Below are 24110 nucleotides of genomic sequence, written 5' to 3'. Positions count from 1 at the left end.
CCCTACGCTCCCCTCTGCCCTCCCCACAGCACAGTGCAGCCCCCTGCTATGCTGCTGCAGGTCCCACTTGTGCCTGCACCATTCTGGTGAAATCCAGGGTTTGCTCTGGTTCAACTCAAAGAACCACTTTGATAACATCTCTTTATGGTAGCCACAGTAACGGGCTCTTCATCAGGGGCTGCAAGGACTCAGCACCTCGCAGAATCAGGCTTTTCAGTGAGTTCAGAGTTAATCTTTGTGCAGTTCCCTCAGGCAATACTGTACTTCATAAACATCCCCATCTGCCAGTGCAAGTATTCATCAGGCCGATGAGCGCTGCGACTGGTTTCAGCTGACACAGATTCTGCCTCTTTTTGTGCTATATTGGAGGTCTATTCTCTGCAATGCTCCTTTCATTGTTCACCTACCCTGGAGACAGCAGCTCGCTGTGAAACGTATCTCCTGAGCATCTCAGTGTGAACAGAGCCTTTTCTCTTACAGACCTGAGATGGCTGTCAGTATCCAAAATTCCACATAAAGGCCCTTGAATGAGGTGGATGGACAAGGAGGGAAGCACGGTTGAGGTGTGCACTGGGAGAGGAAAAACCCTGGCTCTCAAGAAAGCAAAACCAAGAATCCTCCTGTAATTTATTTATAGAGAGCAGCAAGGGAAATCTTTCTTGTTCCTCCAGATAAAATTTGTCCATTCCTTGACTCCAATAATTCAATAACCGCACCAGAAGTGGAAGTATTTCCTCATCCTCTGTAGATTTTGTGCCTTGTACTGTTGCTTGCTAAATATACGCCAGCATACCACTTACCGCAGCATGCAAGCTCCTGATCTTTGCATGGCTTCTTCCCCTCTAGGAGCACCATAAATAAATCACTAGGTCAGGAAGGCTGTTGCATGCCTGTGGTCTTTCTTCCCCGTGCTCTCCCTTTTTCTCTTTCCTTATTCCTCCTACACTTGTACACTTAAACCTGCCAGCAGTGTTACGTGCAGTCTCCCCCTTCTTGCTGTGTTAGGTGTGATCCAGCACCAGATCAATCATTCATATTCCTCACCACAGAGGACATTAATGGTCTAAGATCAGAGCAAAAATCACACCTAGGCACAAGCTGCACTGAAGTTTTCCTTCCCTAGGAACATGCTCACTGGACTAACAAATCAGATTTCCAGAGAGGTGGGGTTTCAGGTGTGTGGTGCTGCTTAACCAGGGTCATGTATTCAAAAACACTAATTTGGGATCCAGAAGGGGAGTATGGTGTTGAAAATACCCTGTCCCTTCTGTGATTGTTGTGCTCGCAGTGCCTTAAATGGGTTTTTTTTGGATCAAATGTAGGTGATTTTTCCCAGTGTTGGGCATCAAGAAGCAAGCTCTGGGCAAAGAAGTTGTGCTCTTGCTCCTGCAGGAGAAGTAACCTGAAGACCATGCTCTCCCTGCTGCTTCTGGCTAGAGTTCTTAGGGAGAAATCCCCCTGCCATACTTTATTCTTTCAAAATTCCCTTCATTCTAAAGCCTAAACCATCCACTCGCCACAAAAGACATAAAGGATGAGAACTATTAGAATGGAAGAGGAGGGAAAAAGCATTTATTATTGATGGAGGGCAAAACAACAGTGCCTGTAGACAGAAATAAAGTTCTTTTCCAGAACTGAAACAAGGTTTTGCATTAAAGGCCCTTTGCACAGCATTTTTTTTGGCTGTTAGCAAGGAGTGGAGGGAAGAAAAAGTTGCATTCTTTATGGTGCCTCTTAAGATTTTGCTATTTTTGTTAAATGGAACGTACTGCTGAACCTCCGTTTTCCTTGCAGGAAAGTTCTCATTTCCAAAGGACCATGTGTGCACACTATTTCCTTTTCTTTTCTTGGTTGTTTTAATTGCTGCTGGAATCTTCTTGTTTTGCAAAGATTTGCATCAAACTTTTCCAAAGGACTGTAAGCAGACCACAAGGCAAAGCAAGCCCGCCTTCTTGCAGGTTTACTCAGGTGTGCTCATAGAATCATAGGATAGTTAGGGTTGGAAAGGACCTTAAGATAACCAAGTTCTAACCCCCCTGCCATTGGCAGGGACACCTCTTCAAGGGGTTAGCAGCTCTGTCTTGGATGGCCCCCAAAGGAGCGTTATAAAGATTTCCTCTTCTTTATCTATTCTTGTTCACCACCTCTGATTTCTCACAGATGGAAACACTCTGAAGTTGCAAGCTAATACTGCAAGAGACCCCCTCCCATACTTTGTGGTGCCCATACGCAGCTTATTTCTTCATCCAACATATAGCATTGTTTATCCAAACTAGGTAGACTGACCTCCTTGACACAGTTGTGGAGAGTAATTGGGTTTCTGTCAAGTGTAGGACAAGATTAATCAAACCTGCCAACTTGAAACAGGACAAAACCAGAGTCAAACATGACCCGTGCTTTAAAGGCCATGAAATGCAGAAGGAAGTACTGCGATGAAGGTGTACTGCAGAAACAAACCTCAAAGACATGCCACATCTCAGCAGCTTTGAACTGAGATAAGAGACCGAATTCAAAACCGGGTGAGGTCTTAGTTTGGCATCTGAAGCCTGTATCTGTTTATCAGACACTTAAAGTCTATCATTACAAGTGAGAAATGCTTCTCAGTTTGGAATTATCTTGGAGGAGTGAGTTGTTAAGTTCAAATCATTGCTAGCTATATGCAGGAAATGTGCATGCTTCATACATACACTGAGCACATATGCCTGTTCTCAGTCAGTGAAAATGTGGCTTTGCTGAGTCAGTTATTTCTCTATGGGATAGGAAGAACAAGGGCAAAGTGTGTGGATTAGGGTAGAGGCAGGGAACAGGGCAGGTGTCTTGTGCTGTTTCTGATTCATGTCTATCAGCAAAGGGCTGCTTTGTTGCTCTGATGAATGTGTGAGAAAATTGCTGCAAGTGCAGGCTTGGAGGCAAGGCTGAGACAGCTTGGATCAGCCTGGACACTGGGACTGACCCTTGGGCACACGCTTCTGGCTGTGGAGTTTCGCACAGGTCAATGGAAATACAGCCTCATCTATGCTCTTCGAAGTTGAAGCATTTTTTAGCCCTTTCTTCTCCTGCCTACAGCCTTGGGCACTTCAGTGGTCTTCAGCATATCAGGGATGAGCAAAACATACCCAGGTTTGAGACTCATCCCCCAAAAAGGTCTCCCCCTTTATGTGTATATAGATACATATGTGCACACACAGCACTGCCACCCAGTGGCTTCCTAATCACAAAGGGGGGGGCTGGTGAGCAAACTTGGTTTAGGGTTTTTCCCCCAAAATACCATCAATAGGGTATAAAAACTTCATATAAGCACATGCTCAGCTCTGCCTTCCCAACCTGGACGTGCCCGCTTGGCACGCACACAGGGCCAGGCTGTAGAAGCTGTGCAGCTGGAAGCATCAATACGTTAACATCAGGTTGAGCTCACAGGCAGTTTGCGATTGTCACACACATCCCAGCTTTTCCCTTTTTCCTGCCTTTCCCCTTTTCTGCGGGTGCGTGGTTAATTGCAAGGGGGAGGATGGCAGACCTTATCTCTTGTGACTAGTGGTGGCAAAACTGAGGAACTGTTTTCATTACCAGGTGGAAGGCTTTTCACATGCAAATGATGGAGATCATTGTGAATGTGGCATTTTTATTAATCCAAACCAGCTTATCTGACCAAAGCGAAAGTAAGATCTTTCTTGTTTTATATCAAACATTTTGCTCTGACAATGGCGAGTTGTATTTGATGAAATGTTGCATGAATTACACCGTCTTTGCAAATTACTGCAGGAGAGAAAGAAATAGAAAGACCTAATGGATGGGGTTGGCTTGGGGATATTTGGGTGTGGGTTTCTTTCTTTTTCTCTCTTTCTGTTTAGGACACTTCTAAATGCCAGTCAAATGATGCCAGTTTACGTAAGTGCTTTAACTTCTCTTCTTCAACATCAAAGGAACTGATCTGGTTTTATAGATGTATTTTTGTCTCTCTATTGTGTGCACTTCCCCTTCAGACACTGGGAAAATAAGGTCACGCTCCCTACTGAGCCATCCTTTTCTATTGATTTTACTTTCTTAAAATCCTAATAGAGCTTGAAATTAATACAGTTTAATTTTCTTCTGTCTTCCTTGTGAGCCCCCATAGCTTTTTTGTTGGTGCTACACCACTCTGGGTATGAAGAGAATGATAGACTTGAAGTCTTCCTTCCTATGGCAAAAAATCCCTGAAAATAGAGAACCAGGAGGGTTTTGGCCCTTTTCCCAAGGAAGTAAAGGCTCTCCCTTCCAGCCTGAGGAGCAGGGAGGCTTCTTCACTCAGTTCAACAGGGGACAGATCACAGAATGTTGCAGACCCCTCTAATGTGGCTAAATCCAGATTCACCAATGTCTAAATGCCTGTGCTAAGGCTACATCTCAGTGCTGTCTGCCTCTCAAAAAGGAACCATATTCATATCCTCCTGCTCATGAGAAACAATTTGTCCAGCATTGGCAGGGAGTTGGAACTAGATGATCTTAAGGTCCTTTCCAACCAAAACCATTCTATGGTTCTATATGGGAGTCCTTTAGTAGACTTCTACAGGAAGCAGGTGAATGCATTCTAGTAATGGACCTAGCTGCATTGGGATCCAGCTGGAAAACATCTACCCAAGGGTAAATAAAGCCAGGTGAGGAGACTGACAGCTCTGGAAGGTGCTTGGTGATTACCAGTGTTTCTTCATCTGTGAGCAAAGATGCTGGATTGCTATGCTCCAATCCCTTGTTCTGCACAGAAACCATCAAGAGCATTCAGGAGAAAATGGAGGGCATCAAACCTGCTGAATCGGCATCCTTCTTTCCTGCTAATGAACTTACTGTGGAGGAAAAGACACTTCACACCCCTCAAGAGTGGCCTGACTTTCATGGGGGAGACTTTTCTTTGGGGAAAGCACCTAGAAGCAGGTTCGTTGCCAATAACGAGGCAGTGAAACATGACAACCTGGTTAATACAGGCTCCCATTTGTCATGCCCGTTCGTCAGAGTACTGTTCAGCTGTATAAAATGGGCTGTAAACTTTGTTCATTTGGGCTGACAGGTATGAGGAAGGCTATGTGTATATTATGGTGTTACAAACTTGATGGAGAAAGGTCCCCTGAGACTTCTCACTGCACCCAGCCTTTTCATTCGTCACAGTATGGCAATGACCTCATGGGTCATCTTCTCTGTCCCTCCTTTGCCTGTTCAGGAGCCACTGCCTTTCTCAATAACGCTTCTTACATAGGTTAAAAGCATTTTAAATATGTATTATTTTTGCACTCCCTGTGTATCTGTGCCTTTCATACCCACATCTTAAATTCATCACCTCTCTGCCAGTTGTTTGTAAATGTCCCAAGGTGTTTAACTCTTATTCTCTGAATCCTCTGAGCTATTGTTGGTGAATGTGGCTGTTACATATTCCTGATATTTCTCAAAGGTCAAAAAGCAAATGTAAAATGCCATTTCTTTTCTTCCCCCTTCAAAGCAGCAACATGCAATATTGTTCTGGTGCACTTACTTTTGCCTTTATGCCAAGATATTTTTTTTTTAACTACACGTTATTGTATTTACTGCAAATGTTCTGGATACAGAATTATTTCCTCAAATTATTAGGAACTAGAAGATATAATAGCCTTTTATTCTGTTTCAGGACATATTACTCTAGCACAACAGTCTATTTGCGACAGTTTGCTCTCATCTTCCTGCAACCCATCTTACAAATGAGACATAAAATTGAGGCTCTGGACGCTTACAGACCCAATCCTGCAACATTTACGCACCTGTTTAAATCTGAATCATGTGAAGATTCATAGCGAATGGAATGTGCAGGATGACTAACACTTGAGGAACTACAGCAATTTCTCCAGAGCAGTTTTGCAGTTCTTCAGGATAACGAGCAGCGCATGAAACGAGGGTGCATTATTTCCTCCCCAAGTCTGGCCAGGATGCTGTAAAGGATGGACTTGGAGTGAATGCAGACTAAAATGTCCTCTCCTGCAGTCAGTACCTATTATATTCATTTCTTTCTACCACTACGGTAGGACTCCTGATCGTGCAGAACTTAGTACAACAAGATCTGTAGGTTTTCATCTCAGAGTTGCACTTGGTGACGTTATACAGCCTCGTTAATTGATTACACAATAATTCAGCAAGCTGCTCTGTTCCTGCATCTCCTATATTGCTTGCTGCCTCCTCACTCACAACCAGTTGTTCTTCAAGGTCCTGGTCCCTGTGTTTGAAGCCTGATCAGCTGAAGAATGACCTTTTTCTCTGACCTACATCTTTCAGAGGAATACAGCAACAGATGACACCAAGTAGAGGATTCAGAGAGCTCTTTGTGCAAGCCCTAGCAGCAGAGCTCTCCAATGAAGGGCATGAAGCTTAACTCCCAGCTTACCCTGCAAGGAGGGTTTTTATTTCATTTCAGTGAAGAGCAGCATTTCCATTGACTTATGCAGGAACAGAGTCAATCCCAGCACGTCTTTTAAGACAAGCTACTCCTCAGCAGAAGCAGCATCTCAGCAGATAGGACGTCCCTGCTCCTGCGAGAGTCCTCATCCAGGCAAAGCAACTCCCACCACACACTGACCAATCCCCCCACTTATTGCACAGATTTCTGCTCTTTCACATCACCATTGTGATTGGCGACTGGAACAGAAAGACAAAAGAAGCCAAAACACCACCTGGAATGGAGCTGAAAGAGATGTAGGAGCAGATATCTCCATCTGTATTCCCGTGGATGCGTAAATCAGGAAGGCAGCTGGGGTGTGTGCTCTGTGCCACTGCATCTCGGGAAACCCTGATGTCCATTTCCACATCAGCCAGCTCACCTCAAAGCCTGAGGTTTCCTCATCCTCAGGCCAGTTACACTGCTGTGAAACTTCAGAAACAGGGTGAGCAAAAGGAGCCCAAGAAGAATAGAAGGAAAAATGAGACTTTTCTCAGGCTTATGCAGAAGGTAAATTATGGGGCTACTTACACCACCTAAAATCGCTTTCTCCCCAGAGGCCTGAATGTGCTCTATTACAAAAGCTGTGTATGGGATTGTAAATTTGCCATATACACTACAGGGTAATTGTACCAGACTCAACTATGTTGTATTTTTTTTGCCTATAAATGTAATGGTGATTTGTCTCCTCTTTTTACACGCGTTTCAGAATCTCCAGGAAAGCACCTTCCACCATTTAATCCAGATAAAGAGAAAAGTCTTTTGTTGAGCATGCCTTCCCATACACAATACACAACACACAACAGGAGTTAGTTACACCTTCCCATATTAATGGACGCACTCCTGCGCAGAGCACCTCAGCATCCTCGGTAGGAATCACACATTGACAGTGTTTCATGCCCTGAGCAACATACTTTTGTATTGATGCAAAGCGCCGTGCACTGAAGGGAAGGTGGCAGCTTTCCAAGTGGCCCCAGTTAATAGCTCTGTTTTGCTTAATGGTGCCTCCCATTCAGACTAAAGATGCTGTTTTAAATATGTAAGCAATTAGTATCTCTCTCTCTCAACACATCTGTGCTTCTTCTATCTGCTGCATTATAAATCCACCGCGTCCCTCTCCAGCTCGCTGGTGTGTGTATCGCCAGATATTGCCATTATCAGCAACTTTCTGGTCTGAAGGGATTATGCTTGCAGTTGGAGACTCTTGGCCAGGCTGGCCTTGACTCACCCCAGCACAGCGGGATGCTCCTCTCCAAGGTTGGCCCTAGACTAAGATAACAGGGGTATGACCTCTTAGTCTTTTTTGGCTGTTCTTGAATCCAGCCCATCCCTTTCTCCTTCTCAACTTTTCTCCACTTTCATCTACCTTTCTGGTTAGAAAATGCAGCCTTTTCTCCCCATGACAAAGCCTGCAGGAGGCTGCTAGCGGGGCTGTGAGCGTGGCAGAGACGCATCCCAGTGTTTCAATAGCAGAGCCCCTTGTGCACCTAGGGCTCAAATAAATCCTGCCTGTTCAAACTCCAGTGAGATTTAAAGAGATGTGGCCAGACCGGTATGGATGTCATGGTCTGCATTTTAGTAGTGCAAAGAATTATTGTTACTGAAATAGGAATTAATAGTGATAGAGGTAATTAATGGTGATTGATAGACATAGTGATCATCATCTCCTTTTACAGAGTGTTTTCCATCCCAAAAGGTCCGCTTTACTGTACGCACCTTTCAAGGGAGGACGAGGTGCCACCACCACCACCGCGAGCAGCAGCTGGCTTTGTCTGATTTATGACAGTTTTCATCCTTTCGGTGGTAAACCTTCCCCCCAAACCCCCCACCCTGACCCCTCCGCAAGGGAGGGGATGCTCCGCGGCCGCGCAGCCGGCAGGTCCCGAGCATCCCCCGGGTGTCCCCTCGGGGGGACGCGCCGCAAACTTTGTCTGCGGGGGGCGGCGAGGGCAGAGCCCGCCCCGAGCCCCCTCCCCGCGCCGGGCGGGGCGGGACGGGAGCTCCGCGGGCGCCGGGGGGCGGAGCGGCCCCGCCGGGCGGCGGCGGCGGCGGCGCTGAGCCGGGACGCGGCTCCGCGCTCCGCACCCCGCTGAGCGGCCCGGCTCAGCCCAGCCCAGCCCGGGAGCCATGCCGCTGCCGTGCCGGGGCTGGACGCTGGCGCTGCTCACGCTGCTGGTGGGGTTCCTCATCTTCGCCGATATCTCTGAGATCGAGGAGGAGAGCGGGTAAATAAATACCCCCTTCCCGGGCGCGGAGGGAGGCGGAAGGGCGCTGAGGAGAGGGGTGCTGGAGGCGGCGGCGGCGGGGAGGCAGCAGTGGCGGTGGTATCGGCGGCGGTGGTGGAGGAGAAGAAGGGGGCGGGCGCCCGGACAGTTTCTTTGTCTCTGGCTCTCCCGGTTCTTGCCGTGCCGAAGTGGGAAGGAGCTCGCTCCGCTCCCGCGTAGTGCCGCGGAGCCGGCGCAGCCCCGGGCGGGACCGCCCCGCCGCCGGGCAGGACGGGGCGCGGGGCCGCGGTCCGGGCAAGGGTGCGGGAGCTGGTACCGGTCCCGTTAGAGACGCTGAGGTGCCGGTCCGGGTAGGGGTGCTCCATAAGGTGCAGGTCTGGGTAGGGATGCTGGAGCGGGTACCAGTCTAAAGGGATATTGGAGCAAATACTGGTCTGGAGAGAGGGGTGTGGGCTCTGGCAGTGCTGCTGGGCTGATGGAGCTGTTCTTTAAGCGGGATGTCTGCAGGCAGTTTGCTGGCCGCGGCTGGTGGGGCAAGTTGCAGCCCAAAATGTTGGGTGCTGGTCCAGCTGGGCGTGGTGGAGAGGACGCAACCCCGCGGGGGTGATAGGTGAAGGACTAGCCTTAAGGATGGTGGAGCAAGGACCTCTCCGCGGGATAGGAGAGGGTGAGCAGGGACCAGTTGGATGGTGGTGATGGAGCAGGGTGAGAGGGCTCAATCCATGGGCTGCATCTGGGGCTTTGTGATTACCCCTTCCCGATCACTTCCATGGTGGGTGTTTACCTGCAAGTGCCCTCTATGGCAGGGGCTAATGCAGCCCCTAAGTCTGAGAAGGTAAACAACACCCTCCATACTCCATAAACCACATCTCTGAAGGCTGCTGGAAACTTAGGGGATGACAGGAGCAAATGCAGAGATTAGGGTTTGCATTAACTTGAGGAACTCGCTACAGCAGTGTGGGAAAACAAATCAGGTCATTTTAGAAATGTGGGGTGCACTTGTAGTGCACAAATGGCACAAGGGCTTTCTGTAGCATTGTCCACTGTGTTACAGCAAAACAAACACCTGCCTGAAATCATAAGTGAAATGCAGTGATGTTTGTCATTGTTTCATTGTTATAATATATTGGGTGCTGCAGGCAAGAAGTGCTTAAAGGTCAGGAGCCGTGTCCAGAAACATCCAGCACTGGGCTGTAGGTTACCAGGCTGGATGAATTGTTGCTCTGCAATGAGCTGGCACTATCTATATAATAATAAAGGAAATGAAAAGCTTCCCAGGCTTCCTCCCCCATCGGACAGGCTGCTCCGATCCCTTTGCTTTCCTCCCATCTTCTTTTCTGGCTTCTGTTCTTCTGTCTCCTTGCCTATCTGCTAGATCTGCCTGCTAGAACTTGCTGTGCCCTTATTGGAAATCTATTCTGTTTTACTTACTTGTCCTGTTTTTCACCCTGGTTCATTAGGGATTCCCAGTGTTGTGGGTGTACTGGAAATTGAATGTTTGCTGGTTGCTTATCTCCAAGTCCTCGTATCTGAGTTTGTTGCTGTAGTTTCTCCAAGGGAGTACTGCCAAGCTGTGCCGTGGCAGAGATGGCAACAGGGTCAGATGAGTTCTGTAGAAACAACGAGCAGCTTGTTTCATACAGCATTCCAGCGTGCACGAGGTAACTGGAAAGGAGAGAAGCACTCTATACCCCAGGTTGTAAAGGTCCTGTGCTTTCAATACCGGGAAGCACAGAGCAGAGATGGGACCCTGCTACATCAAGAAGCAATCATGAAGTAGGACAAACTGACCCTTTCTCTTGGTTTGCCCTGTCTCATGCCTTTCTTTTCCCAATTGGTTCTCGAAAATGGTTCAGGTTTGGTGACCTCAAACACAAACGCAGCAAGGGGCTGAACAATGTTCATCTTACACCTTAAGCTCTTAGCACAGGAGCCCGGCACAAAGAGCACTTCATCTCTGTGTGCTGCAGTGGTACAGGAATGGTCAAGACAGTGCTCTGACCTGGTGGAAGTACATCACTGGGGAGATGTGGAAAAGCCGAGTGCCTCATCTACAGTAGGTCAAGAGATGACAAAGGGTTTTGAACTTTGAGGGCCCCATGATAACAGCATCTTTTGCAGACAGGTCCTGCAGGTAAAGGGGACTGTGTGACAGCAGCAATCCAAAACAGTGTAGAGTAATAGACCCTTACAAAGTTTTCCAGGAGCTCTCTATGTGTCTAGGAGGGTATAACTCCTCTTTGTTAGAGGTGGTTGCGTGGCACCATATATTTGTGCAGCTCTCCCCAGGTCAGGGATATTTGGCTGATGGATCGTGTAGCTCAGCATCCTCCTCCGTACCCCACAGAGCGCCTTGGCTTTGGCCAGCGCAGCCCAAGCCTTAGGAAAAGCAAAGAGCTGGGCAGGCACGAAGGGGGGCTGGGAAACGCAGGCAGGTGCAACTCTTTTCTTCTCTTTCCTTGGCATCCAAACACTCTCTAATTATTGTGAGGAGTGAACAGCTTGCCCACTTTTACACATACCCTGCCCCCTGCCTGCAATTTGGATTGTCTTTGGAAGAATATGCCTCATACGGGTGGGAGCAGGGGGGAACATATTTCTCTCACCTACAGATACTGAGAAATTGCAGAAAGAAAGAACAAAATGGTCATTAGGTATAAAGTAAAAATATAATCTTGCTGGCAAAAGGACAAAAAGACAACCCAAGAAACAAGCTGTTTTCCCAGAAAATAAGTTCCCAGCATCGCAGGTGAAGGGAGGCAGGAGCTAGGGGCGACTGGAGCTGCTCTGCCTGCCAGAGGCTGCTGAGAAAGATGTTTGCTCCATAAGCAGACCCGCTTTGCTCCTCCAGGTATTCCTACACCACCTCTTGCAGCCCAGAGATACTGAAACAAAGAAGTGTCAGGGCAAGGATGAACATTCAGCAGTTTCTTGCTCCCGACGCTGTGTCACTCTCATTACCCTGTCCCTCCCACCCTGCAGCCACCCCTGCCACATCCCTGTCGTCGTGCATATAGATCACCCGTGGACACAGCGCTGATGCTGCGGGATGGCAGCGGGCAGGCAGACACGCTCGTCCCGCTCGCCTTGGCTCGCTCCTCATGCTCACCAGTGTGTGCTGCCGCGGTGAGGTATTGCTGCTATGAACGGTCCTGGCACTTTGTTCCCAAACAACCACCTGGTTCCGGGCTGCTGAACTTTTCCTGCATCCCAGTGGCGCTTACGATTCCCTCCATCGCTCCGGCTCTTTGTTTCCCTGCAAGGAAACAAAAGACACATTCAATGTCTGTCTTGGGGAACACTAATGCAATCGCAGCCATTTCTTCATCCAGGATAGGCGAGCGGGACAGACCTCGCGCTGCACAGGGAGACAAAGGACCCGGCGTTGAGCGGAATAATTATTGCCGGTGACAAGGAGAAAAATTCTGCTCCAGTTTAAAGGGACTCTTTGTTATTATGCGTCGGCTGTAGCGGTTCTGCAGGGGTCCGGCTGTGTCCTGATTGTCTGTAGAGGGAGCTGCTGACCCGCTGCCACCAGGTGACTTCTCAAATTAGCGCCTGAGCCATCTTAGGGAACACTTGACACTTGGTAATGGGTTGGTCTTAGTATGAGCCAGCCTTTTCCCTGCTAGCCCAGGCCACATGCCTTTCCATCCTCATCACCAGAGGAATTACATTCTGCCTTTTTTTTAAGTGGTGAATAGGAGCATCTCATATTTCCAGGCTGCCTGGAAGCTTGTCAGTAAATTGCTGCTTTTTCCACGCGTGCCCTTTCCTAATGCCTGCTTCTCGAAGGCTCAGGAATGCCACAGAGAGATTTCGCATCCTTTATGGTGGCTGATGTGCTTGCTGTGAGTGGTCTGTAGCGTGCTGTAGTCATAACGCTTCTTGTCAAGGTTGGTCCAGGGAGTATAAATGTCCTGCTTAGATGTTTCAGGCTGTGATTTACTGCGCTTGACCCAGAGTTAGTCTAAGACTTGCTCTGCACCAGAAGGTTTTGTTGGAAAAGGTGCTGTATTCTACCAACATGCACTTTTTTTGCACTCACACAGCAGGTGCATGCAAGCCAACAATTACTCAGGTTGGTCTGGAGGAGTAGTAGCTCTCTGCAAGACAGAAGCCCACAGGTACCCTGTAACTATTCATGTAAATGGAGCCAGTGGAGAGGCCTTTGTGTTCGTTTGGTATGGCAGAGGCTCTAACAAAAGCCCCATGATGCACTGGGCTTGAAAATAAAAGCAATGTTGGAGCACTGATTTGAGTGAGAAAATACTTGGTGCTGGCTTTAATTGCACCTCTTCTGACAATACCTTGAGCTCAAGCAGCAGGTGTCAGATAGGCTGCAGAGTTCCCCATCCTCCCTGTGAAGCACTCCTTCATCTCCTGCAGGGGCAGGGGTGGCTGCCACAAAGATGCATACAAAACCCCTCTGCTCCTGCCTAGGGCAAGCTGAAGGAGATGAATATCCATAGCTTGTTTCCTTAAGCTTAGCTCTGAGGGAATGGCAGGAGCAGTGCTGCCTGCAGGGAGTTGGTGTCCTGCAGGAGGGCTTGGGAGCAGCAGGATGGAAAGGACGAGCAAACCTCCAAATAATCCAGTGAAACAAAAAGAAAACCCAGCACCATGAGCATAAACAGCCCTTCTAGGGGCTTTACAGTGCAGTTAGCGAAAGCTACTCTTTGGTCCAGTCCTGATTGTCAGCAGCAAGACCCCCAAGGAGGGAATTTCTGAGCCTCCCAGTGAGGAGGGCAGTAGCTGTGACAGGAGGATGCGCATCTCTAGCCAGCACTTCTTAGGTGCAGAGTTGCTGAAGCCATTACCAGTTCCCACTCTCAGAGCAATGAAGAAAGCAAAGCAGCTCCCCACAGGGCTTCAAGTTTCCCTTTTGCCCAAGTATGCTTTTTGTTTCCTATCTCTAAGCCCGCAAATGCACAATCCCAGTCTGGGAAACCTTTTCTCCCTGGAGAGAACAAGGAGTTCCAAATGTTGGTCCATTTAGCGAAGGCTTGTTGAGCAGCTAACGGTGGGATTAAGTGATTCAGCCATCAGCAGTATAGCGCCCGCTCCTCCATGCTCTTGCTGAGCTCATGGGCACAGAGCGAAGCCCTGGGGTGGTGGCCAGCAGTGACACAGCAGATCCCACTGCCACCCGGAGCCCTCCTGGCTTCTCCTGGACATGGATGAAGGGGTCGTTTTCTGTTGGATTCTCTGCAGCAACCATGGTTATTCTGCTTGGACATCTGTTCTTCAGTGCCTACTGGCATGCCAGATGTGCTTTTGATCTTCCAGGAAGGCATTCTGTAAGAGCTCCCTTACCTTTCCTAGGGCTTTCAGGCTACAGGTATTTTGCTTTTTCATCCCTGTGACCAGCACTGCTTAAATACATCTACAGGCACAGTTGCTATAAAAACACAGATGTTCCAAAGACAGACTTAGAATTGCCTCTGTTATTTGTTTTCCCTGGGCCTAGGTCATCCTCGACAGCAAGAAATAAACCCACACTGCAACATTAGGCAATAATTATTTTGCTGTTTTTCTGGCTTGTGTCCCCTGTTGCCTCTGGAAACAAGGGAGTTTTCTGGCACAGTAAATTCACTGTAGGAGCAGAGTTTCAGGTGTCCTTCAGCAATCACCACAGCAGAGCAAGCTGGTGTCAGCAGCTCTGCCCCTCTCTATGCAGTATTAAAAAAAAAGGAGGGGGGAAGCAAAGAACCAAGACAAGAGTGTCTTTACAGCCCCCTTTTCTTTGTGTTCCCACTGTAAATATATAAAGAACTTGGAGGAAGATGAGCTGGAAGGGTAGCACATGGTTAAGGTGCTCATTGCGAGGGTGGTGGGACCAATATGGTCCTCCTGAAGTGATGCCACAGCACAAATCTATGTCCTGTCATCATGTAACACAGTCTGGAGTCTTTGCACCCGCCCAGGAGTGGTGGTCGCTCTTGGAGGTGACACTACAAGGCAGAAACACCACCAGCTTCAGGGATGCTCCCCTCTGCCAGGCGGTCAGCAGCTTCATCACCCTGATCCCACTAACTCTGCCAGCCCTGCTCTTGACCCTTCTGAGGTTTTCTGATTCATCAAGCTGGTTGCTCCTGCACCAGGTCAGCTCTTTCCCAGTTTAAGTGCTGGACTCTTTCTTACTGCTATTGCAAGTAAAGTTCTTGTTATTGCATACAGAAATCCACTGGGAGTATCGCAAACAAACAACAGAAAGGTACCCAGGCTGGACAGCTGCACGCTGAGTATGCCATCCCCATCCAGCACTCTCCATGGGCAGGGCTGCTTTCAAAAGCATGTACTGTCACAGTCATAACATGGTTTTGAGGTGCTTTCTCAAGGCCTCCCTCAGTCAAACAGCATTGTGGTGGCCCCCAGGTATTGCCATGTGTCTGGCAGCTCGGAATCCAAGGATGGTTCTTCCATGGAGACCTGTTACCTCCAGCCCAAGCTTTACTGGCATCTTCAAAAATGTAATTCAGCTCTCAGCCAGCAGCTACAACAGGGGACGTGATTCCCCTGAGAAGGTTAAGCATCGTCATAAGGCATCTCCAGCATCTTTTCAGGCATCCAGAAGCACACTCAACTGTTGAACAGCAGCTTGAGTTGGTCATTAAACTTCTCCTCCTTACTGCTGCCTGTATTTCCGTGGTGTGGCTTTATGAGCCAGGGGAGGAGAGAGGAGATCAAGCTCTGAAACCACTATTGGCTTCTGGACATTGTTATCTGGGGATTAAGCTCCTGTGAAGGTCCTTGCATGGCTCCATTGCTTATGAATGTCTGTAAAGGTGGGGAAATAGCTCAGACAGCTGCTGGTTGCAGGGTGTAGCTCTCATACAGGAGCTCCCAGCTCTCTTTGTGTAGGCACCAGATGTTATTTTGAGGATGCTCATACAGAAGAACCACTCCAGGAGGATGTCAATGCCCAGGAGAGGTCCTCAGCATCCGCGTCAACAGCAAAAGAAAAAACCAGACCTTGAGCATTCCAAGGGGCTGCACAGACCAGTGGGAAAAGTAGGTGAGAGATGAGTATGGGAGGAGGAGCAGCCCCTCAGACATGATTTCTTTTCATATTGCACCATTCCCATTTCCCAGGGTACATAGCATCCAAGATGCTGCAGGAGCCACTGGGATTTTTGTCTTTTGGGATGTGAATGCTCAGGGTGACAGATCTGCTGCAAAACTGATGCTCTGCTGTTTGTGCTCCCTGATAGCTCTGCTCTGTTGGCTGAAAAGATTATCGCGGGGAAAATGTATAGTGTAGATCTTTTTTATGCAGTGAGGCTTTTGTCTCAGCTCCTTTCTAGGCTTGCAGTGGGCTCTTGGGGTTTTTTTCCTTCTCTGTTCCAGAAGGGGAAAGCTAAACACACAAACACACACACCCCAGTCCCAAACTCCTCACTGGATCCTTTTTGCCTGCTTCAGTGTCTTTTTCTTTGCTGACTGTTTAATTAACACAGGCAAAGAAACTGAACTGATGCCAGGAATAAACCTCTAATGGAAGACCTGAGATGAAGGAGAGAATAAGGTCCTGTTAGTATATGGGATGGGGAGAAGTGAGATGTGTGACATTTTTGCTCTGCCAGCACGTGAGCGTTTTGTCTTTAGAGCAGCGATAAAACAAGAGCATCACGGGGTGATCGGGTCAGGTTGTGCTGATGTGATGGTGAATGCGTGTTTATGTGAGACCTGACATTCCACACATGCAAGGGAGACTGTTCTGGCTCAGGAGAAGCACTTGGCCTGCACCATGGGATTCCTGATGGACAGCAGTGACCATCAGGCTGCTCTGAGCATCATCCTGCCTCTTACAGGTCCTTCAGAGCAGGTAGCTCAGGGCAGGGACAGGGATTTGGGTTTGGTGCTGTGGTTATCCCAGTGCAGTGATCCCCAAGCAGTGTCGTGGTGGCAGGCTGCCACGAGTGTCCCTCCCATTGCCTCATGTCCTTTAGTGATCTGAGCTGCGCCGTTCCTGCTGGTTCTTCTCTGGTTTTGCCATATAAGCGTTTCTGCCTAATTGGCTGATTCTCTATTCAGCAATAGGTGTCTCTGTTTTGCAAACTCATGTGTCTTGATTCCCGTGTCCTCAATGATCACACAGTGATTTGTAACCAGGCAGAAATCTCAGAGCCAAACCCTCCTCTCATTTACACAGGAGCTGATGTAAAGTCACAGTTACCACCTGGCAGGGAGGGATGCTGAGCACCTCTGACCTGCCTGTCTTCTTGTGGTCCCTGGGAAGGAGCCTGCAGGATGCAGGGGCATGGGAGGAGGCGACCAAATTAGCAAGGCTGTTTTTCAGGAGACTGATAGATCTGTGTCCCTCATGGTGGGTAATAGCAAGTAAAGGAACATCATCAAGACCATCAGCTGATGCCTTTACACCAAGTCTCCTTGGCTTGCTGGAAGATGCTACACCGCAGGCCTGGCTGTACAAGCACTGCCCCTGCAGCTGCGTCAGAACTCCAGCAGAGCAAAGTGATTTTCCTGAATGCCGTGGTATGGGCGCACTCTTCCAAATGCAGAAGTATGAAAGAATAGAAAGAATGAAACTTGGGAGCAGTAAAAATAGCACCTGATATTTAGGAAGTTTTTGACACTCAGCCTGCCAAGCTGTGATAATATGAACAAGTGAGATTTTAAACACATGGAAGTGTGATTTCAAACGTCTCATCAAGATGTATTGCAGGATCTTTCATCCTAGCAGACAAAATGCTTTAGAAATGTCTTTCCAATTAATCCCTGGGGAGGGAACCTTCCTCACCAGGAGTGTGTGTGTACACAGGTTTACCCAATGGCCACCAATCCTCTTAATTGTAATCTCCTCCACACCCCTGGGATGACAGACTTGGAAATGACTGATGAAATGTCACAGGGAATGATGTGCAAGTGTCAGATGTCCTGGCTCCTCCTGGTGTGTTATGAGATGTGACGCAGGAAGGCAAGATGAGAAGGGAGCCTGCGAGAGCTGCATGTCTGGGTAGGGGAATGCCAGTGTTAGGGAGGGTGCATGATGGTGTGTTTGAGTACATGGTCTTAAGGTTCCAAAATGCATCTCAGATCCCATTGGTTCTCACCTGGCTTTGGCTTTTGTTTCTAATTTGCACAAATTCTTCACTATGAGGGTGCTGAGGAGCTGGCACAGGGTGCCCAGAGAAGCTGTGGCTGCCCCATCCCTGGCAGTGCTCAAGGCCAGGTTGGATGGAGCTTGAAGCAACCTGCGCTAGTGGAAGATGTCCCTGCCCATGGCAGGGGGTTGGAGCTGGATGAGCTTTAAGATCTCTTCCAACCCAAACCATTCTGTAGTTCTAAGCAGGAGCAAAGCCTTTCCTCTCCAAATTTGACCCTGATAGCAGAATATTTTATGTATATAGGCTTTTACCTAAACCCCAAAGAAGCCACTTCAGTATCTAGTGAGAAGCCTGAAAGGGGACTTGCTGATGAATGTGGCCTTTCCCCATCTTTTCAGCGAGACCTGATATACAGATGGAGAGCCAGGATATGGTACCCAAGAAATCCTGGTTTCCAAGCCTCTGAGCTGGATTCCTGCTCAGTTTGGATTCTCGGGACACCTTTGCTTTTCCACCCTGCAGGACAGGCTGGACAGGTTGGCAGTTGGAAGGCAATTATTTCTCTTTCACAGACAGCTGGAATCACATCTGCTGCTCTGCTGGTCTCAACACAAACCCTGAATTTCAGGGAAGAGGAGGGAGAGTTGAAACCTGTACCCTGATCCATGTCATAGCTCTGGGCGGAGGGAATCCTGCCCCATCTTTGAGGACTCAGGGGGGCCATGGCTTAGCTTAATGACTGCACTGCTCTTAGTCAGCAGGATTAATCCACTCACTCAACAGGGCAGTCGGTGCATCCAAGCCCATCTCCAGCGAGGTGCTGTGCAGGTGCCAGCTAGTCCCTGACATTGCAAGGTCTGGCTTATGCCCGTGAATGCACATGGGATTATATGTGACTGTGAGCGTCTGCAGCGGTGAGTCTATCAAGTCTGGGAGGAGGGGGGTGATCTCTGTGTTTGTATTTCTTTTCCAGTGGCTGGGCAGTGTGTCCCTTTCCCCAGTTACAGTGACTGGGTCTGCCTGGCCGTGAAGCAGCATCCTGCAGAGGGGCTGTGAGCAGCCTGCTCCGCAGCCTGCTCCACATCCCCTCCTCACACAGATGCCTTGGGAAGGGGAGGGAGAGCAGTGATTTTGAGAGGGTAGTGCCCAAGCAGGCTTATGTGCCCTTCAGATAGAAAATAGCAATTCTGGCCTTGAGAACAACATCAGAGCAATCCTTAAAAAGCAAAGTAAAGATAGGTGGTGGTTTCTTTTTTTAATAGATACAGACTGCTTTATGGGTACCTCCTGCCGCCATTTCAGGGGACCAATGGCTGCGTGTGCTTTTCAGGCCAGTGAGACCTTTATAGATTGATTCCTGTGGTCTACTGGGTTACATATCCTACCCTCTCACCCTGCAGGAGCCGTACTCGCTCTCAGCAAGTAAAGAGCAGCATTTTCAAGAGGGCTGGTGTGCTGTTAAGCCCATAGTAGTGCTCCTGTCCTGGCTTGTGGGACTGTCATTTCTTGGTGTTATGGGCCAAGCCACTTCCCCCCGCAGTGTCCCAGCTGTAAAACAAGGGTCATAAAATGTACCTAACACAAAAGCAGGTTGTGAAAACTTAATTAGTGTGTGTTAATTTTGTGAACCCCTCAAGATAAAAACTGCGGCACTCTGAACTCTCTTTCTGTGGAATTCAGATGGGGGATTGTTAAGCAGAATTTATCCAAGGGATCATTATCTCTCTTTCATGTGGAGAAGGGAGAAGAGGAGGACTTGGGTTGCCCAAGGTCAGGAAGAGGCAGAGGTTTTGTTCCACTGGGAATGAGCTCCACAAGTGTGACTAAATGGGTGGTTAGGTATGGATGAAATTTCTGGCTAGCTCTTACTTCTCATGACCGCTTCCCATGTGTATTGTCTGCAACAGATGCTGGAGGAAGCAGGACTCAGAGGTGGGCATTGTAAAATATCCATGGAAAAAACGTCTTGGAATTTGTAAGCCCGACGATATGGATGCATACAGCCTGTTCTTAGAGATCCACTCACCCAAAGAGGCTGCGTGACCTACTTGTTCAGTCAAAGCAGCTTTGATTTCACATATCGAAATTGCTGGAAGCAAGACCGAACCGTACCTAGCAATAATTAAGAGAATCATTTAAGAAGTGAGAGATTATGAAAGGGGATGCAAAAATCCCCAAACAGCCCATTCATAGTGGGTGAATAGAAAAGTCTTCACGTATCTGATTTGTCAGAAATTATTCAGCCAAGAAAATTTGGACCTGAACCATAAGAAAATTCTTCTTTTTTTATCCTCTGATATATGAATCAGTGTCACTTTACATCTGAGCACAGAATGTTTTGACCTATATAATATCTTAGGTAGTGGAAATTCAGCTTGAAAATCTCAAAGCAAAAATGAGAAAGGGTGGCATAAGCCAGTAATATGGCATTAGCACATATAGATGCGATTTATCACTGGAAAACATCCCCACAGAAGTCAAAAAAAGAGTGTGTTTTGTAAATAATAGGATTAGGAAGTAGGTTGGTACTTTGTGGAGCTGGCTATACAATCAAACTGATAACAACCAGATTAATAAAGCAATTCAATCTAAACACCATGTAGCACTAGAAAGCTTTTCAAAATCAATGCCTATCTGTGCAATTTTAATCGAGGTTGTTCTTTGCCTTTTGAAGCCAAGAGATTCGAAACTCCAGGTCAGCAAGGGATAATAAAATGGGCTGAGGTTTTTTTCTAAACGTGTGCCTTCTAATTAGTGCCCTCCATTTCTTAATGTTCTCCTCTTCCCAGGTGAGAGGAACAAAGCAGTACGATGATACTGACTTGCTGTGTTGGTAATGAAGTATGGTAGAGCTTGGGAAATACCATGCTTGGCTAAACGATGGGTGTTCTGAGTGGCTGGTTTGCCAGGCTGGTGCCCACTGATGAGCTGAGCTCAACAGGGTGCTACACAGGGCAATACACCCCATGGTCTGATAGTGTGAGGCATCCCTGCTCATGGCAAGGGGTTTGAATTCGATGATCTTAAGGTCCTTTCTAACCCAAACCATTCTATGATTCACAGTGCACGTTGTTTTCACCTGTACAAAGGGAGATTGTAAGGAAGATATTCAGAACTTGCAGTGTAGGATACAAAGGGCCAAAAGGCTGGTGGTTTTGAAGCCACAGGAGCATCTTAGGATTCATTGAGCCAGCTAAGACCTTCAGCCGAGCATCATATCCCAGCTTCAGGCAAGATCCATGGCTCTGAGAGAGATACCAGGCCTGGTACAGCGAGCAGTGGCTTTGCCAGCATCTCAGGTGAGAGCATCCTGGCTGCTGCCAGCCAGAAAGCAGTGAGCCCAGTGCCATGGAGCAAGTCATGGGAAGGTGGCCAGCAGCGAAGCCCTGCTCTCTCCCCCATGTTCACATGTGACAGCAGAAATCATGCTCTGCTGGCATTACACTATGTTGAAAACTTTTGCTTTTCACAGTGTGTGAGGGGGAAAGAAACTGCCCTTGAGGGGCTGCTCAGCAGCAAAATCCCCTTTCCCACCACTGCTGCACACAGTGAGCAGGGAGATGTGTTCTCAACCTGCATTCCTCATGTCCAGCATCAATGCCTGCCATAATTTCAGGAGGAGACATGCACAGGCCTGTCGCTGGCGGCATGTAAAGCTAGATTGGATAAATGCATTTGAATAATACGATGTGATGCTTCGGATCAGGCTTGCCATAGCCACAAAACAGGGACGAGGTGGGAGCTAACAGGTCCTCTCTACTTTCTGATTTCTGTGATTTTTTTTCCTTTTCACAGAGACTGAACCAGCACTTATTCAGGGAGCAGCATTTCTTTTTCTAAGCCCTTAATCCAGTCCCTATCTGTCGTATGGCAAGTGTGAAGGAGTGTGAATCCCATTTGGAAGGCTCCTTCAGAGAAGACGTCTCAGAAAGCGTGCATGGTTTGCACATTAATCCAGTCTGCTTCCACACCCTGCCGTGAACCCCATTAAAGCAGAGGTTGTTAAATGCCAGTAGGCTCTAGGAATAAGGTAGTCCTGCTGTTCCCTTGATGCACCAAAAAATGAGGCAGCTCACCGACTCTCAGGTTTGCCAAAGGAAAGAGAAGAGTGTTGGAGCAAGAATCACTCTGACTTGACCGTAGATGGTCCCCAGCAGGAGGGAGGAAAGGGACAACCATTGTTGTCCCAAAGGTTTGATGTTAGGCGGTGCTGAGGGCTGTGCTCAGCCTAACAAAGGGATTTACTTTTCATTCCCCGAGTCTGATGGCACCAAACGTTCACACACTCTATTTCTTTTTCATTTATGTCTAATGCAGTTGGGATTTTTTTCAGGACTGGTAGAAATACATGCTCCTGAGATACATTTTCATTAAGGTATATATTTCCAGGTAGCAGTATTTCTGCTGGAAGAAAATTTGGTTCTCTTTATGAGCATGTTCATTTGGATATCTGTGCAATGGAAACAATAAGACAGAGCTATGAGGACGTGGCAGTTAAAATGTGTCTGACTAGGAGCCCAGGTCTCACTGAGCATCAGAAAATGGGTGACTTGTTCTTTGTCACCCTTTGGAAAACAGCAAGTTAAAGCAAGAAGGGGCTCTGCAGCCAAGTAGATGCAGACCAATACTTGTATGTGTTTATTTTTAAGTGAGGATTCACAGGTTGTATGAGTGGTGCTGGTTTCTGAAGGGTCTTGGTCGCACCTATTCTTCATTATAGCACTATACAGGTGCTGGAAAGTTTGGCTGTCTGTTCCCTTAGGTCTTGCTCAGGCAGGTCTGGTACCTGTCCTCATGCAGTAGTGTTAAGCCATGGGAGTGACAAGGATGTCACTTCAGATCTCAGCTCCAGCGTGTGAATGACTGGTGAATTGGCCACGTAGCTTCAGCCGGGTAACACCACACACAAAGGTGGGGACAAGGAGCTTCAGGGCACTCAGGAGTTGGAGCAGGCTGGAATGGGACTCTGGGTCTGGTCTGGGTCAGTGGGAGCTGGGAGATGGCGCACTGTGGGGATGAGGTGAGCCAGGGGGCTGGTGGCTTGGTCTGGGTACAGTGGAGATGTTGGGTGGTCTCAGCTGAAAACCCAAGAACAGTGGTGGGAATCTGGTCCAGATCATTCAGCTCAGTCCCCATTTGAAAAGGATAGGGAAAGTCCCTTGGCAACCTGGGGATAGAGGAGACCTCAATGCACCGCTGACACCTGACTCGTAATAAAAAAAGTAGAGATGTATTTAATGCAACCTGTAGGCTGCATGCTGCTTTGACGACAGAGACCAGATGTCTTTGATGGCTGATTGGATTGCACAAGTATTATTAATTGGGGTGGTTAGGAGCTTTTTTGTGGGAATGGTTTTACAGTCACAGCAGGGCAGCAATGACGATGGATGTGAAAAGCCCTTCACAGGCATGAGGACTCGTCCCTCCTGGATGGAATGGGATAAGGTTGGCTCAGCAGTGTCTCCGTTCAGAGCCCTTCAGAGCAGGATCTCTTGACTGTTGAACAATGCTTGGCAAAGAGGTGCTGGGTTTATAAATAATGCATTTCCTTTGTCTTGCAGGAGTTCTGGAGGCAGAGGTACAATCAGATCAGCTGTGAACAGCTTACATAGCAAATCTAATAGGTTTGTAAATTAGATTTTGTGTTCATTTGTTTTTGCTGTAAGGCAGCTATTAATCTGCTTCTCCTCTTCACTGGATAGTGCTGTTCTTATTTAGCAAATGTATCTGTTTCTTTTCACTTCTGCTTTGCATTTTCTTAATCGTTTCTCCCCCTCTTTCCTCCATCTCAGTGCAATAATCATTTGCAAATAACCAAGGATCTGCAAGTTGTGGTGATTGAGAGAATGAGGAACAGAGAGTTACTTATTGTGAAAATAAGTCAGCGTTGGAGTTGCCATTTTCATAGGTTTACTAAGTGATGTTAGAAGAGAGACTGCTGTCTTTGACATTGGAACTTCATTCGGCTTTATAGTAAAGCGCTTCAGTAACATTGCTCCATTGCAGTCAGTTCATGGCATCACAGCTTCATTCAGAGTCTCTCAGTGTGATTTTCACAATGATTTCACATCAGCCCAGCATTATCAAGCAGCCCAGTTGCACAGCTTAGTGATGCCATGTGAGAAGGGGTAAGCTCATTCTGTGACGATGCCACCACCGGTGATCAAAACACAGAACATGGGCAAAACCAACAAAAATCTTAGTTATTCCCAAGATTTCTTTACCATGTTTCCTTTATGATTTTTGACACCTTTTTAGAAGCTCTGCAAGACACAAGGTAATACAGCAAAATACACAATGGATACAAAGCCAACAACCTCGACTGGCAGGTACTGTACGAACACAAACAAGGACAGTGGCAGCCAGCTTTTATAAACACATTTC

At 47.8% G+C, this 24110-nt stretch overlaps 1 protein-coding gene and 1 long non-coding RNA gene across 3 annotated transcripts in view; one reads left to right on the top strand and one right to left on the bottom strand.

Annotated features, from left to right (window-relative positions):
* The first annotated feature begins 8456 nt into the window (after nt 1-8456).
* Nucleotides 8457-24110, top strand: part of ST8SIA2 (ST8 alpha-N-acetyl-neuraminide alpha-2,8-sialyltransferase 2) — a 30305-nt gene continuing 14651 nt past the window's right edge. Inside the window, exons 1-2 of one of the 2 annotated variants that reach the window (XM_061446734.1) lie at nt 8457-8655; nt 23288-23350. In XM_061446734.1, coding sequence (XP_061302718.1) covers nt 8558-8655; nt 23288-23350 — 161 coding nt within the window. In that variant the 5' untranslated portion in view covers nt 8457-8557. The remainder of the gene's footprint in view (nt 8656-23287; nt 23351-24110) is intronic. The other variant, XM_061446735.1, reaches the window with a different exon arrangement.
* Nucleotides 11246-12149, bottom strand: LOC133265675 (uncharacterized). Its single transcript, XR_009742064.1, has 3 exons — nt 12008-12149; nt 11765-11911; nt 11246-11540 (listed from the first exon to the last, which is right to left on the bottom strand). It is a non-coding gene; the product is annotated as an uncharacterized LOC133265675 (long non-coding RNA).

Source organism: Pezoporus flaviventris, unplaced genomic scaffold, assembly GCF_033815535.1.
Source record: "Pezoporus flaviventris isolate CSIRO_AGI_PZ_B2104156 unplaced genomic scaffold, CSIRO_AGI_Pfla_v1 ptg000006l, whole genome shotgun sequence".
NCBI lineage: Eukaryota > Metazoa > Chordata > Aves > Psittaciformes > Psittacidae > Pezoporus > Pezoporus flaviventris.
Note: the sequence above shows the minus strand (reverse complement) of the source record. Positions and strands in the feature narration are given on the sequence as shown.